The 17,105-nt window shown below is 43.6% G+C and overlaps 1 protein-coding gene across 2 annotated transcripts in view; it reads left to right on the forward strand.

The window, feature by feature from the left end:
* Window positions 1–523: 523 nt before the first annotated feature.
* LOC144820290 (inositol oxygenase-like) overlaps window positions 524–17,105 on the forward strand; it is a 30,660-nt gene continuing 14,078 nt past the window's right edge. For both annotated transcript variants that reach the window (XM_078677873.1, XM_078677875.1), the window contains exons 1-5: window positions 524–638; window positions 5,390–5,470; window positions 8,960–9,040; window positions 12,101–12,263; window positions 14,704–14,771. In XM_078677873.1, coding sequence (XP_078533999.1) covers window positions 531–638; window positions 5,390–5,470; window positions 8,960–9,040; window positions 12,101–12,263; window positions 14,704–14,771 — 501 coding nt within the window. In that variant the 5' untranslated portion in view covers window positions 524–530. The remainder of the gene's footprint in view (window positions 639–5,389; window positions 5,471–8,959; window positions 9,041–12,100; window positions 12,264–14,703; window positions 14,772–17,105) is intronic.

Below are 17,105 nucleotides of genomic sequence, written 5' to 3' on the forward strand. Positions count from 1 at the left end.
TGCTTGTGGAGTGCTATTGGGACTCCTAACAGAGAGCTAGTCAGTGCTCCACATCAGAGCTTGGTGATGCCAACTGGAACTGTTCAGCCATGCAGAAGCGCCCACATTCCTCTGATGTAGCTTCCATTTACACTCCAGTCGTTATTCGCAGTAAAACCCAGACGCCCTTCCAGCCAAGACCTCGTGCATTCTGTCATTAGTTGAGCTTGACCTCTTGCTCTCGAATTACAGAGTAACCCAGAGTTGGCAGACCAATGTTGTGGAGAACTTTGGACCTCTGGACCACTGTGCTACTGCCATTCTGGTTCTGGCACCATCCCATAGACCCGCGCTCGATCGCAATAGTTAATATCTCATCCAGCATTACAAAGTCCTGAAGTTGTTGTACTGCCCGCTGTGACAGTGGGGGTGCCTCAGTTGCAATGGTAATGCAGTTCCACGAAAGCCGGATTCATCCGGTTGAGGTCAATTCTACGGCCATGTCCTAAGATCACTCACCCCTTGCACAATCTCTTGACTATATTAAGAGGATGCTCCACACTCCCTGCATACAGGTGGTCCTCTCCTTCCAATCCCTCTATCCTCTCACGCCTCACCTCCCCCGACACCAAGACAGCAGCAGCATGAAGATTATTATGGTAAGTAGAACCCTATCCATTTTCTTCCTTGGCATTTACTGATTTGACTGCCCATGGCATTTTTCTGTTTTACCTTTTGATCTCAAATGTCTAGTAAAAGGCTGGAGGGTGCGACTAGCTCAGGCAGCACGCTGTCAAAGAATGTAGAATGGTCTGCCCCACTACTCAATAATATTAGAAATCTGCCTGGGCTCATATACGCTGGTGCACTATACGTACACCAATGACAATGTGTTTGAATGAGGCATCCTCTGGGACTGGCATCACCATGGCACGGCTCTCCCGAGACCTGGATACATGTGGCCTCTTAAGTAATTCCAGCCATGCTCCTTAGGTATGATCAACCAATGAGATGCTGACTTGGCCACACAGCGTATGTAGGAGAAATACACCTGGTTTTAGCCTACAGGATACACCTGGTTGTAGAGGTTTCTATAACTTTTTAACCCCTTTCTTCTTTGATCTTCCACTTTACCATGTGGGGCAAAAACTTGGTGGAAAGCCCTTTAGTATCTGGGCTGGGCTGGGCAGGGCTCAGAGTTCATCTGACAAATGTTAATCTGGCTGCTTAGGAGTCGGGGAATTTCATCTCTTCGGATGATTTCTGGGGGAGGTTCAACCACTTAGCATTGCCACTTGTCCGAGTTTCACCCCAGCAGTACAGTTTATGTAGATTTGGGCCATAGGTCCAGTCTGCCCCATAGCAGCAGGTAGTGGATTCGCATCTGGTTTAATTTTAGCTCTGGCCAGAGGAGAAAATACCTCCCTGCTGGGTTCAGCGATGTGTTGAGGTCCGGTGAAGATTCCAGGCAGCATTTTTTAGGTCTGGCTTGAAAAATGGGTGAAATCCTGCAGCAAAGCTGCCTCATAGCACTGCATTTGTGAGTTATTTCAAACACTCCGTTTCCTTTAACCCTTTAAGAAGGCAAACTCATTATTGGTGCAATACAGGATAAACTCTTCAAACCACTACTTCCATCTCCTGGCCATCCTTAAGCCAGAAGTCCAAAGAGGCAGGTGTAGGACAGGAGACACTCGGGAAAGATCCCACCTCATTCCCCTAGAGTCAGCCGGGAGCAGGAAGATGTTTATACTTGGGGTTCTGTTGGCTGAGCGCTAAGTGTGCTGTGAAAGTGCTGCTCGGAGAGGAACTGCTGGAGAAATGACTAGTCTCCCCTCCTTCCAGTGCATTTGGTATTCACTACCACCTGTCTCTTAAAAGATCACAGCCCAGAGCTGGGCAGCATCCTGCTCGCAGGAGGGGTGGGTCGGGGGGGACTGGTGGAGGGAGCTGAGAGCATTAGGTGAGAGAGTGTGCAGTACAGTGTTGGATCACCAAATATGCAAAGTAGGCACCGGCCAGTGCACAACGCCCTTTGGGCTGAAAGGACTGTAGTGTCTGGAGTCTTATCTCCGGCCCACCCGAGTTTTTCACAGGTCTTTTTTAGAGACCATTTGCATATTCACATGCATATTTACATGCCTTTATTAACTGGTTACCCAGGCTTTGTTTTTTTCTGGTTCCAGGGCCCCTTGGCCCCCACTCTGCCTATTCTTTTGCCATAGTGTGAGAATAAATTTAATGAAAAGGAACATAAATTAGAGACACCTAAATAGGGTTATAACTAAAAAAGTCAGTATTCATTTGTAATGTGACTTTTCTATCCTTGTTCCCTTTAATTATCAGGCATGGATCATTCAGGCAGCCCTAGAACACCATTAAAAGTGTGTTATATTTATATCTGCTTTTCGAAGTATACAAGGATAAGTTTATTTTTGTACCGTCTGGGACATCAAAATAATAAGCTGGCAACCCTAATCAAAAGACTGGAGGTTTGTTGCAGGATCAGCACATTATATATTTCCTCCACCCTCAATCCCTGATTAATGCCATAATAGCAATAGTTTAACTTATATCTTAAACCCTACGCCACCGTCAATACATGCTGAGGTACTTCAAGAATCTGGGAATGCACTCTGCATTCATACAACACACTCCTCATTCACGCCCTTCACTTTCACGCTCACCCTGCACTCACAGCAATCAAAATGCACTCATACTGCTCACCTGGCACTCACATTGATCACTCTGCACTCACCATGCATTTGTGCTGTTCATCCTGTACCTCACCATGCAGTCACACAAGCACACTACTCACCCTGAACTTATGTGACACTACACTAACCATGCATTCATTCCTCTCACTGTGCACTTACATCCACACCCAAATTCATATGGTCATCTCACTCACCTTGCAGTCACTCCTCACACTGTCACATCACTCACCGTGCACTCACATGGGCACTTCTGCCATCCACACAGCACAGAGGATTAATGTTCCTGCTACAAAGGACGTGTACAATGTAGGTCCCAGAACTGAGTGTGAGTAAACTATGAGTAGCTCTATAAAAACATGAAATGTTTGTCAGAAAGGTGCTGTAGAGAGATGCATTATTGGTGAGTGGTAGTGAGGGAATTCATGGAGAAGGAGGAAATGGGGGAGGGGTGCCAAAAAAGACTGTTGCACCGTGTGCGACCAGTGCTAAGGCCATCACTGGCTGGGAGTGTTAGCCCCCAGGGGCGGCTCCTCCACTATGGCGGAGGAGTGTCGCCCCACTGCTTTCGAACAGTGGAGAGGAGATATAAAATAATGACTTTCAGTTATTATCATTTTATGTTTCCTTTGCGGGCAGGCAGATCTGCTTTGGGAGCAGGGCAGGGGAGGAGTGGTATGCCCACTCCCAAGTGCACAATGACTGTTTAGTCATGCACACTCTCCCCTTCTCCATGCAGGCTGCATTACAGCTTGCATGGAGAAAATGCCCATCCCTACAAATCCTGCCTGAGCACCATGTTAGGGCGCTCAGACCAATCATAATGTTGCATTGCAGCATTATGATTGGCTTAGGGGAGGGGGTCTGGCTGCCTTTTCCTGTTCCTGAAGTTTGAAGCAGGAGCAGGACCAGAGACGCCGGACCTGGGCCCCGGCTGGCGGAAAGGTACAGTTGTTTTCCCCTATAATGACCCTCCCCCTGCACACACCCCTGCCACCTGAGAGATGCCGGCCGCCCCTGTTAGCCACCCCCTTTCCCCCCGAAGTTCGGGTGTACTTGCACCCCTGGCACCGGCCTATGGGCCCCACTCCTTTTAGGGGCCCACGACAACGGATCAAAATAATATTGATTTGATCTTGAAAGAAAATTACAAGCAAGCTTTCTTAAATTGTTGTCAAATAATTTTTTATTAATAATTGTTAAAGTTTAGTTTTGTGTAATAAAATTGGTTTATTAAAACTGTTGGTTGACAGAATAAAAAAAGTAATTAGGAGTTAATTTGCGACAGGGGTCCCGACACTTCGCCTGCATCGGGCCTCCACAGGGTTTAATCAGGCACTGGTGCAGCAGAGAAGCACACATAGGCTTGGCTCGTGTTTGATTCCAGGGCACAAGAGGACATGAGCTCCAGTATGGCTCAGCCCCTTAGTGGCTCACCCACCTCTGATTCTTTCCAAGCAGTATTAGCTCCTCAGAGGCACAACCTGGCTCGAAAGCTTCCAAATCTCTATATATGATGCCCGCCTCTGTAAAGCAGTGTTTAGTCGAATGATAAGCATTGTACTGTGCAGTCCCTAGAATTTCTAAAATATAAATGTGACACTTGTAACTTGGCATCATCTAATTTAGAAGAGTTTGGTGGGCCAGGTGCTTATTTCAGCACTTTGCTCAGAAATTCAAAAAGACCTCCATTGTGTATGGGCCATATCAGAGAAACTTTATACTGAAGCTAACAAAGGGCTAAACATTTTGCACTGTTTTGCTACTTGTTTAATAGTGAATAAACCAAGCTAATCTTGCCCCAGTATATGTTACAAAAATGTGTTTTGCACCGGGAAAAAAAGTAAACAATATATTATTAGCCATTGCTAAAACACATATAACACATTTGTTTTAAATCATTTTATTTACGTTATGGAGATTTTGCTAAATATGTCCTAGACCATGAACAATTCAGATAAATATGCATGTAAATCACTTACCACTGTCAATGCAAATTGTATACTCAAACGAGCCACACATTGATTTTCCATGAAATATCTATAAAGTGGAAGACATGCTAACCTTTGTCTTATGCTTGTTTGTCATTATATTACAGTCAAACTGCTTAGTTTGTAAACAAAGCAAAAATAATGGGGAATCAGTTTGTGCCATGTCTACCCTGGTGCAAACGCAATTTGCTCAATTCACATTCCTCAAAAAAGTACCAACTAAACGGTGCAAAGGGGTGTGCTCTCTTTCTCCTGCAACAGTGCAATGTTTTTGTAGTACGGGCCCAAACGGGCAAGCGTCATCCTAAAAGGGAACACAGAATGCTATTGCCTGACATGTGAATTGTTTTATTCCACTCTCATACTCATGGTTTATGTTACTGCCAATGACTATGTATCATTTTCCATGTATTCAGTGTACAACATTTCTGGTTGAACTACCCAAGAAACCAATAAATACACATATACAGAGGGCAAAGGGTGAAGGTCTGTGTGAGCAAATGAAGCCACCATTGAAGAAAGATCTCCAGATGTTAGGTCCCATTAAAAAACAGGTTTAGGGGTTGCATCTTGGGGTATTATGTACCCTCTTTCTGTAGAAAGCAATGCAATCTTCCCTTCCTGTCTTCCACTTACACATCTTCTTTCAGGTAATCCCAATAATTTGCCTTGTTTCTAATGACTGGTTTGTCTCCACATTTCCAGGGGCCCGATCCTTCTCTGGTCTATCGGCCGGATATTGATCCAGATGATGTCACAGACAAAGAAAAGTACAGGAATTACACAGTAAGAGATTTCACTCCATTGAGGGCACAACTGGTGAAAGGTACAGGATCGCAGGGCGATGGAAGACCAAAGATGGCAGTAATTGGTAGAACTGGGCTTGGAAGTCTTTGGGTATACTTTACATATTAGAGGGGGATCGGTGCACTGAGAGCACTAGAGGTAAGAAGTGAGAGGGCCCGATTCACACAATGACCTTAAGACTAAATCCTAAACTTACTGCTATTTGGTATTCACAGAATGCACTTACTACTTTCGGGATTCACAGAGTGAACATACTACTTTCGGGATTCACAGAATGAATTTACTGCTTTCGGTATTCACAGAACAGATTTAAGACTTCTAAGTTTACGTCCGCACTCGGGCCGAAAATTCCGGCCCGGAGGCAGAGTTTCCAGTCCGGAGGCGGGGCTTCTGGCTTGGGGGGCAGAGCTTGTGGCCCAGAGATGGAGTTTCTGGCCCAGAGGCGGGGCTTGTGGCTTGGAGGCGGAGCTTCCGGCTCGGAAGTGGGGATTTAGCCATGGCTGAAATCTCCACCTTTGAGCCGCAAGCTCCGCCTCCGGGCCGGAAACTCCGCCTCCGGGCCGGAATTTCCGGCCCGAGTGCGGACGTAAAGTTAGTAGTCTTAAATCGATTTTGTGAATACCGAAAGTAGTAAGTTCATTCTGTGAATCCCGAAAGTAGTAAGTTCACTCTGTGAATCCCGAAAGTAGTAAGTGCATTCTGTGAATACCAAATAGTAGTAAGTTTAGGATTTAGTCTTAAGTTCATTCTGTGAATCGGGCCCAGAGAGTGCAATGTGGTGTATTTTGGGAGATGATACGGAGAATGTACAGAACGGAGACGTATGAAATATGGCAAGCCATAAGAAGCATGGCTAGGGTGAGGGCGAGCAAGAGTGAAGGTAGTGACCTTGCAGAACATTTAACGGTTCGGAATATTGAGGCCCAGACAGTCACGGAGGGTGTGATAACATAATTTGGGAAATTGCAGTAAATATGAGGTTTGGAGCCATTTGGGGAGTGGGATGAAATTCATGCTAAATAATTCAGACAAATATAATTTAGAATAACTGGAGGAGCTGGGTAACATCCAAGGTCAGTGAGACAAAAAAGGGGAAGTCTGAGTAGACAGAATTGTGGAACAATAGCAGGTGGGTACCAGTAAAGGAGGAGAGATTGAAGTATGATGGACTTACTGTCATCGAAAGAGGCAACTGTAGAAGGTATTCATTATCTTATAACTGAGGGGGGACTTTCAATGTAGTTGTCAACGTTTGAATGTGAGTCAAAGAAAATTTGAGAGGGTTTCATCCTTAAATATATCAATTGAGGAAAACTTGTTGATGGCCATCAATAAATAAACCATTCATTGACAAATTTGAGTCTCGATCTCTTACCCTCTATTACATCATCATCATTGACAAACAATAAGGGTTCCAGAATGTCCCTATGTATGATGATGTCTAGTTGGGCTAATGAAGCTATTGTGACATCATTCAGTAGATGGCCCCTTTGAAGGCCATGTCTTCTAAAGTATTGGTAGAGACTACCACTGAAGGGGTTGATTTGTTTGGAAAAGGCAGCCATTATTGACAATGAGTTAGAAAGAATTAGGGCTGCTGTTGAAATAACTGGAAGAGCCCGCCATTGAAGACGTTGAATGTGAAGAAGGTGGCTGCGCCTGCCGTAGGCAATGATGGCTTTAGAATGATGGGAGAGGCTTCCTGTAATGGCTCTGGGTTTGGATGTTTTGAGAGAGACTGCAATTGGAAGGCTTTGGATTTGTAATCACTCTTGGGGAAAGTATATCAGTAATTAGGGCTATTTTGGAAGAATTTTGAGGGGTTACCATTGAGGGCATTAGTTTGGAAAAATATGGAGAGACTACAATTGAACAAGGTGAATTTGGAAGGATGGGAGCTGCAGTCATCGAAAGTATTGGATATGGAAGGATTGAGAGAGATGACTTACAAGACTTTGCATCTAGGAGAGCGGCGAGTGGCTGCTATGAAATCATTTGAAGCGGCTGATGCGGAGTGAGTGCCATGTTCCACCAGTATTATGATGCGATACACAAGAAGAAGTCGCTATTGAAGGTGTTTAGTTCTTTAAGTGGTAACTGTTGAAGTTGGAAGAATTTTGACGGGCTGCCATTGTGGGTGCTGGATATGAAAGAGTAGAGAGAATCTACCATATTAGGTCTCTACTTTGGAATGATAGGGAGAAGCTGCCACTAGGGTGTTTGGTTCAGAAGGATGTGCAGAGGGTAACTTTGAAAAGTTGGCTAAAGTCCTCATTTTAGGCAATGCATTTGGATGAGTTTTGGGGGGGCTACCTCTGAGGGTTCTGGGCCTGAATTAAATGGGAAAGATGTCATTGATGACTCTGGTCTAGAAGGACAGGGATTGCTTTGAAGGGGTTGACTTTGAAAGGATTCGCTGAGGTTGCCACTCTAGATGCTGCATTTTGAAAAATTAAGAAACCTGCCCTTGAAGGTGATGAGTCTGAAACGTTTGAAAGAATCAAAATGGAAGACTTTGAGTATGAAATATTGAAGGAGTCTGGAGGTATTTGTATATACTGATAGTATCTAAGCGACAGGCTGTGAGTCTAATGTGACTGGATACAGTGGTATAAGCTGCTTTTGGAGAAACTGGCAGAGGTTGGATTTTGACATTGGAACATGTCGCAGCATTCGAGATTACTGAAGAAACATCAAGGCCTTTGTAAGGTGGGATTGCCTGCGACTTTAGGTTTTTGGAATGGTTGTAACGACTTGACAGCATTGAATGCAATAGAAATAAAATTCACTTCGCACAATGCATGCTTATAGTTAGGACACTAACCTGATGAGCCCGTGTTACTGCACTTACTCAATGTAAGGGCTATCCTTTGAGAGATGTTGGGTAGGTTATGCTCAAGATTGACACCTGTGATCTGCCACACCAAGATGAGGAGGTGAGTAGCTTGCAAGATCGGACCACGCAAGAGCACTTTACTGCTAAGAACCAGGATGTAAGGCCCCAAAAAGTTCTGAACACTTCCTTCTTTAGGAGCAATGATCTGGCAAGTAAAGTGACGTCAGAACCCACAGGCAGGAATTAGTCTTGACAGGGGCGGTGTGGTGTCATGAGATATTAGGGACTGTTACTGGCAAAGGGTCAAGTTTCAGAAGAACATGGAATATTTGAGAGTGGAATCTACTTTACAGGATTATGCATGCCTAATTTGGGAATACAGATGTCTTTTTGGTTGCCCTGGGAAGTGATTTCACTGGAGCCAAGCAAGTGTGTGATCAGGAAATAGTGGCCTCTTAGAGGTTGTGAGATTTGTAGACTTATGGCAGTTTTGAGAGCTACTCTGAATAAGATTAAAACCAGAGTTGGCTGGCCGCAGGAATGTGTATATATGACTCCAGAAATGTTTCCTAAAGTATGCCTCGCTGTCACTGATACCCCTCACCCACCATCTCTCTTCATTTCCGTTTCAGAATGGGCCTCTCCAGGAACGTGTATTGAACACATACACCCTGATGCACACATACCAGTCGGTGGAGTTTGTCAAGCATAAGGTGTGGCTCCATTACTCAGGCATGTCATATATGGGATTGTTGCAGCAGTGGTCTTCAAACTGTATACCTCAGAGTGGGATCTTCCAATCACAAACCCAAGAGCATTACAAAGGCACACCACCTGACTTAGCCCTCTTCCATGTGACCACCCAGGTCCATACAGTCTTCTACCCCTCCCTGTTTTCCCTCAGGAGCAATGATGAGACTAGGTTGGAGGAGATGTCTACACTGCTGGCACGCAAAACGGGTGCATTGCTGCAGTTCCCTAGTCAAGGTACACTGCCTACAAGTTAAAAGAGAAATTGTCATAATGTTCCATGCCTCTAAAATTCCTGAAAGCCTAAGGCAAATTAGGCTTGTCAGATAGTTTACTGCCATTCTCCACCCATTGCACACTTTCAGATATAACAACTCTCAAATATGGGGTCATAAGGAAGTATATGCTAAGACATAGAGTGATCTATCCTATACTACTTCCAGAAAAATATTACTCACACAAGATATAGGGTAGCAGGGTACAACTAAGGAAAGGCTGTGGCAGGAAGGGCACAACAGGTGTTTGAACGAGAACCCTCACTCACCCGAGGGTGACATCAGAATAATTTGTATTGCCAGGAACCACTGTGATGGCCGTTCCTGGCAATGTTTTTTTAAATGACCACATAAAAGCAATGTGAGACAGGGTTATGGATGCGTACCCTGTAGTATGGTCAACATGTTTCTGCCCTATTTGACAAATAAGTTCAAGGCATTCATCAGGACCAAGATCTTCAGTCACTCTGCTGGAAAAAACGTGCAAAAGTAAAATAAGAAATATACTCAGGCCTCTATTCTTGACCAACCATGCGTGGCAGTAACAATCAGTGGGGTAGGTGAGATGGCCCTATGAACAACATGTACAGTGTGACTCTACCATCTACAGAGTCTCTCACCACATACATTCCTCTTACGTATCACGGTGGTGAGCTATCATAGCCTCACATTGCTTTTATCCCCTATCACGTAGGACATAATAATAAAGTTGTTGTCCCTACTTAGACAGTTTTAAACACACACTTTTTGTTGCACTCTGCCCCTCAACTTCACCCTTGAAGTATTGAAATCTGACGTGCTCTATATAAACACTACTGCTCCTTCCCCGACAGGAAGTTGTAGCCCACACTGGGCACCTTGTGGTCCTAATGTGTTGGAGGAACCCAATGATGAAGCATGTCACCCTCGAGTGAGTGAGGGTTCTCGTCCAAACACATGTTGTGCCCCTCCTGCCATAGCCTTTCCTTAGTTGCACCCTGCTGCCATATATCTTGTATGAGTAATAACACTTTCTGATATAACAGGCCATTAATTAACTTACAGAAGTGTCCGAATGATGTTTTACCCTGCAGATCAGGGCCAACGCTGTTGTATTCTCTATGACAAAATCACGTCATTCCTCTAAAGTCTGCTATTGATATGAATGTGGTGGGGTCAAGCATGTGCCCACTCGTGCACTAACTGAGCGGCACTACCCAGGACAGGAGACAAAGGGGGTGATTTATTTCTTAGTGGGTGCCCTGCCTTTCCACCAAAGGGGAAGATGAAATTACTCCGTCAACATGGTGGAGAGGCCGCCCACCTAACTTATAAATGGCCACCAAGCCAGTGGTCATTTATAAAAACATTGCCAGGAACGGCCGTCACAGTGGTCCCTGGCAATACATATTATTCTGATGCAGCCCTTTAGCCCTGCAGCACAGAGTATTTATTTATTTACAAAAAGAAAATCCCAAAAATGTAGTTTCTCTACGTAAAGATAAATATAATGCTCTCCTCACCATAAGATAATTTTTTCTTGAGGGTGAAAAAGAAAAAAATTATTTAAGGTTTTTGTTTTTCTTTTGATTTCTGTCAAAAGTGTTTTTGTTGTTTATTGTTGTATATAGGTGTGTATATAGGTATGTATATAGTGGTATATGGTGTATTAAGTATTGGTAAAAAAATGTTTGTTTGTTAAAAGAAAAAAAGAGAATAAGAAATAAGATAAAAATTATTTATGCTGATTACAAAGAATAAAATGTGTAATCATGTCCCCTTGTGCGAGTGATGATGTACAGAATGTTTAATTAATTTAATAGTGAACATTTGGCATAGAAATAGGTGAATTAATTGTCTCCTATTTTCTAAAATAGTGTAGATCTGTTCTTCCTTTTTCCATTGTTCTTGTTTCTTGCTCCTCACCATAAGAGTCATCTCCCATGGCAGGGGAAGCATTATAATGTTTCTACTGTAAAGCTTGGCGGTAAAAAACAGCAAAAAAAGTATGTCTGCCCATCTAAATTGGGCAGGCGGACATGTAGTCATTTCTCTGATGATCCTTACTCCCCATGGCTGTCAGAGAAGTTTGGCCATGGCGGAGACAGCGTAGTCTCCTTCGTGGCCAAACGGAAGGTCAGGCTGCATTTTAGATTGGACGGGCAGCCCTTCATGTTGGCGCTATGAATACTCTGTTGCTGTTGCGATGGAGTATAGGTACTGCCAACATATAAATCACCCCGAAAATACCTTGCCTGTAGAGCAGTTTCTCAGTACTAGCATCAGGCCAGCCAGAGGTCTTACTTTTTAGACTTGTCAGAAGGAGTGGGGCAAGGAAGAGAAGAAGTGAACAAAACTTGCTGTAGGACGTGTGGCCATGTCTTTCAAGGAGCTCTGGGCATGCATGCTCCTTGTATTTGCTTGTAGACATGTTCTCCTATTTAGGAATCTGGACGCTCCACACCCCAGGCCTCTTTGGAGCTTGTTGGAGCTTCCTCTGCTTATGTCATATACCAGTGATGTAAGGCTTTTTTTTAAAGGGAACATCTCCCATAGTCCATCTTCAATGTCAAAGTGGAACTTCTATTTGCCACAAAGATAACCATCGATCATTGGGGAAAAGTCCATTGCCGGAAGCAGAGTAACAGCCACGCTGTATGATTGCCCAGTTCTTGACTAACATCTTTCCCACCAATTATTTACCCTGACTCACACACTTCCGTTACTGTGGATGTTGCCTCTGACTCAGTATGTGCACTTTCCTTGTAGAATGCAAAGTGGTGTTCCTTCAACCACAAACAAATGTCCATCATGGAGGCACTGAATATGCTGGACGACTTGGTAGATGAGTCTGACCCAGATGTGGATTTCCCAAACTCTTACCATGCCTATCAGACGGCAGAAGGCATCCGGAAGAAGCACTCGGACAAAGGTGAGGCTCCATCATCATGGGCAGCTCACAGCAGAGATTACACATGGGCAAAGGTAGGTGTCTATCACCAGGTACGTCTCACAGCAGAGGGTAACAGGAGGATACACATTGACAAAGGTAGGAGTCTATCACCAGGTGCATCTCACACCAGATGACAACAGGAGAATGCACATGGACAAAGGTATAAGCCTATTGCCATGTGCATCACACAGCAGAGGTTAATAGGGAGATACACATGGACAAAGGTAGGAGTCTATCACCAGGTGCATCTCACAGCAGAGGGTAATAGGGGGATGCACATGGACAAAGGTAGAAGCCTATTGCCATGTGCATCTCACAGCAAAAGGTAACAGGGGGGTGCATATGGGAAACGGTAGGGGTCTATCACCAGGTGCATCTCACAGCAGAGGGTAACATGAGGATGCACATGGACAAAGGTAGGAGTCTATCACCAGGTGCATCTCACAGCAGGGGGTAACATGAGGATGCACATGGACAAAGGTAGAAGCCTTTTGCCATGTGCATCTCACAGAAAAAGGTAACAGGGGAATGCATATGGGAAAAGGTAGGGGTCTATCACCAGGTGCATCTCACAGCAGAGGGTAACATGAGGATGCACATGGACAAAGGTAGGAGTCTATCACCAGGTGCATCTCACAGCAGAGGGTAACAGGGGGATACACATGGACAAAGCGAGGAGTCTATCACCAGGTGCATCTCACAGCAGAGGGTAATAGGGGGATACACATGGACAAAGGTAGGAGTCTATCCCCAGGTGCATCTCACAGCAGAGAGTAACATGTGGATGCACATGGACAAAGGTAGTGTTCTACCACCATGCCTAACAGACATCAGAGTAGCAGGTAAAAGATTTCCATGAAAGGAAACATTGTTGTGTATAGAGGTACCATTAAACTTTTTTGTAATGTGAGGTTGAAAGTCATCACATCTTTGCTTTTTTAAGAGAGATAATACCTGTTTTGTCAGTCGCGATTTACTTATTCTCCCTGTCTGTGTGGCCATCAGGGTTTGGCTCTTTCTACAATGTAACAGGCCTCCATCATATGTAAGTCATGGACCTGTTGCATAATGAAGTTTTTTTTCTTCAAACAACAAGTGAGATAACTCCAAAAAGTTAATTTAGAAGCCACAGCTCAAAGAATTGTGAAAGCTGTTCAATTTCAGCGTGGACATGATAGAATAAAACCAAGATCATTTTAAGTGTAAGCATCTTGTATGATTAGTAAGGGCCATTTTAATTTGACCTTCCTATTTTTTTATTTTTGTTGTGCTCCCAATATCGGTGCTTGGAATTTACATAAATAGACTAAATTGTGCTTTATATTTCTCAAACAGAGTTGTAAAGAACAAGTGAGCTTGTATGTAAACAAAAATTAATTGTAATACTGAGGCAGTGGTACTAACACCGTATATTGAAGTATCACAGCAACTTATGAAGCAATTTGTGCAGCTTATGAAGTATTAGAACATTGGAATGTTGATTGAGCCTTCGGCTCGGGCCTTTAACGCTACAGCGAGCCTTTAATAGCCAGTATAGCCCGCTATGGCGGGCTAAAAGGCTATATTAAACAGTATGCCAAAATATAAGAATAAGCTCAAAGCTATGAAATGATTACTGGTTAAAGGTTTCTTTTTTTTTTTTTAAATCATCTATTTTTTTTTAATGAAGCTTGCACAGAATATACATCCTGATGAAGACCTGTTGAGTTACAGATGTGGCTGAAACACATTAATCACACAAACAGCTTCAATACGAGAATAATGACAGACTAATAAAAATGTATCTTTCTTTAAAAAAACACAGTTGATTATTTTCAACTATATAATACAATTAACTTAATACTATATCTATGTGTGAGATTTATGTAACACCAGTAGCAAAAACATCTCTGTGTGTTTCAGCAGATAAAAAGTTAATATTAGACCAAAAGAAACTGTATAAATTGCTTTACCCGATTTTGCTAGATAATCAACTTGTGCTGAAAGACAACAAAAGCAACTTTTGAGTGGAAGCTAACATATTTGACTAACAAGCTGCCCTATAATCAACATTTTACTAATATGTAAAACAATCTATGTTTTTAAAATTCTCTAATTGTAAGACTTTTTGATCCCTAAAAATTCCTATACATAACTACAGGACTTCCTAGGAAACATTCACCCTTACTATATTATACCTATTGCAGCATTACTGGGGCACCTTAAACTATGTATATCATAAAAGAGAGGGCATCTGAAGGAGGCACATGGGCAAAGGCAGGACCCTGCTACCATGCTGACTACAGAGTATCAGTAGCTGGTAACAAAAAATGCTATCAGAAGCCCAAATTCTAGTCCTTCACTGAAAGTTTTTTTCTCATTGTATATGTACTGTCTTGAGTATTATCAGGCATGTTTCATTATTTCCTCTCTCCCACAGGTTGGTTCCAACTGGTTGGTTTGCTCCACGATATTGGGAAGATTCTTTCTCTTTACAATGAGCCACAGGTAAATCATGGGTTAACTAATTTAAAAGAAAATAAAAATAGGGGAAGGAGCCAAAATAGCCTTTCATCTTGTCTATTGCACAAATGTAACACAGTCCTAGCCGGCCAAGCAAAATACGTAAACCGTCTGACTAGCATCTCATTCCAGAATAGAGCCCAAAAACACAGAACAATTGAAGAACTGTGCTGTGCACATGATAATGGCACAATAGAACATAACAATGCATTTTACTCTCATACTAAAGAGATTGCAAAATCCCACGCTACCTCTTACCACACATGAACTGCCGGTCCAGGGACATGGAACTAGTGCAGAGTATCCTCATTGGCAGTTAATGGACAGGAAGGTGGTGCAAAATCTCATTGCTGATGCTCCATGAAAATGGAACAGCTGGAGAATCTCGTTGATGTTGATGTAGAGACATGGAACTAGGGTTGAATCTTACTGCTGAAAGTCCATAGAAATGGAATTGGTGCAGAATGTCAACACTGACAATCTATAGACATTAATCAGGTGCAGAACACGACTGCTGATGGTCCGCGGACATGGGACTAGGCCAGAATCAATGGAACTGGTGCAGATTGGCATCACTATTGAGCTAAAGTCATGGATCTGGTGCAGAACCCGATGGATGATGGTTCATGGACGTGGAACTGATGCACAATCTCACCGCTGCCAGTTTATGGACCTAGAGGTGGTGCAGGATCCCGCTAATTATAGTTCATGGAATTGGTGAAGAATCTCACCACTACATGTATATGGACAGATAGGTGATGCAGAATCATATTGCTGATAGTCTATGGACATGGAACTAGTGCAAAACTCACTGGTTCAGATTATGGACAAGGAAGTAGGGAGAAGGCCTTCGCTGCTGCTCCAGGGACATACTATGCAATATTATACTATTTACATTTCTATAGCAAGTGACAATAAATAGGCATCTCAGCACAGAAAGGACAATACTGGATTGCCGAATAACTCCGTCTGGGGATAATTCTCAAAAACACAACTTTGAAGCAAGTTTCAGAAGGACAGTTCATTGGCCACAATCTGCAAGGCCGGGGGAAGGTAATGCCAGAGCCAAGTAGTACTGTAGCAGAAGCACCCTCCTTCACTTCTTGCTCTTCTGATAGGAGGGACTAAAGCTCTTTGTGCTATGGAGGTCCGGAGGACCCTCTTGGGAATGTAGGGTGTTATGAGCTGCCGAGAGATAGGTGGTCCTTGCTTTCATTCAAAGGGCTCTGTGAGTGATGCTCAAGGCCCTAATTTTGATTCTTTTTGTGCTATGGGGAGCCAGTGGAGGTCTGCCAGACTTTGTCTGACTGAGGTGTGCCTGGGAATCTGTAGCAAAGTGCCTGCTGCTGAGTTCTGCACAAACTGTAACTTGCTGACAACTATTTTGGGTGCACCCAAGTAGAGTGAATTGGCGTAGTCCAGATGGGAGATAATCAGTACCTGAACTGCCAGCCGCTTGGATGATGAGGAGAGCACGTAAAGTATTTTATGTAGCATTAGAAGGATTTCGAAGCAGCAGACCGAGAGCTTGGTTGTCTGGGTATCCATAGATAGTGTCGTGTCCAGCCATACCCCCATATTTTTTATAATTGTTTTGAGGGTAGGGGGTGGGTCTAAGCATTCTGGCCAGCTCAGGGACTATTGGGAGTTAGGATTGTTCCCTAAGATCATCAGTTCTGTCTTATTCCCATTCAGCTTGAGGCAAGACTTTTGAACCCAGCTGGCTACCTATTCCAGACATGGTCCCAGAGTGGGAGCTGCAGGGTCCAGGTCTGGGGTGACAGAGAATACCAGCTGGGTATCATCTGCGTAGGATACAATTGAGATCACAAATAGTGTAACCATGTTCGCGAGTGGCTGCAAGTAAAGATTAAAAAGTTTGGGACTGAAGGATGAATCCTGAAGAACTCCACATTTTTGTGGGGAATTCTATCTGAGAAGCAGGACTTGTCGATACCAGGAAGGATCCATCCTTCAGGAATGAGATGAGCAACTTTCTCTGAGACTCTAGCCCTGTGAATCCCTTTTAGGAGAGTGTTATGGTTAACTGTATCACAGTTAGCGCTAAGGTGAAGAAGTGTTATGGCAACTGTTACTCCTTGGACAAGCTTCCTTTATGCGTCCTTCACCACCGCAAGAAGGGTAGTTTCAGTGCTATGTTTACTTTGAAAACCGGTTTAGGTGGTGTGAAGGAAACCGGTTGCTTTGATGAATTCAGAAAGGTGGATATTGAGGTGTTTTTCAACTCTTTACTTAAACGTTTAGGATGGTTTGCCCAAGGCGTGTTTCCACTCCAAGGGTACTATTCACTTCTCCAAG

Source organism: Lissotriton helveticus, chromosome 1_1 (genome assembly GCF_964261635.1).
Source record: "Lissotriton helveticus chromosome 1_1, aLisHel1.1, whole genome shotgun sequence".
NCBI lineage: Eukaryota > Metazoa > Chordata > Amphibia > Caudata > Salamandridae > Lissotriton > Lissotriton helveticus.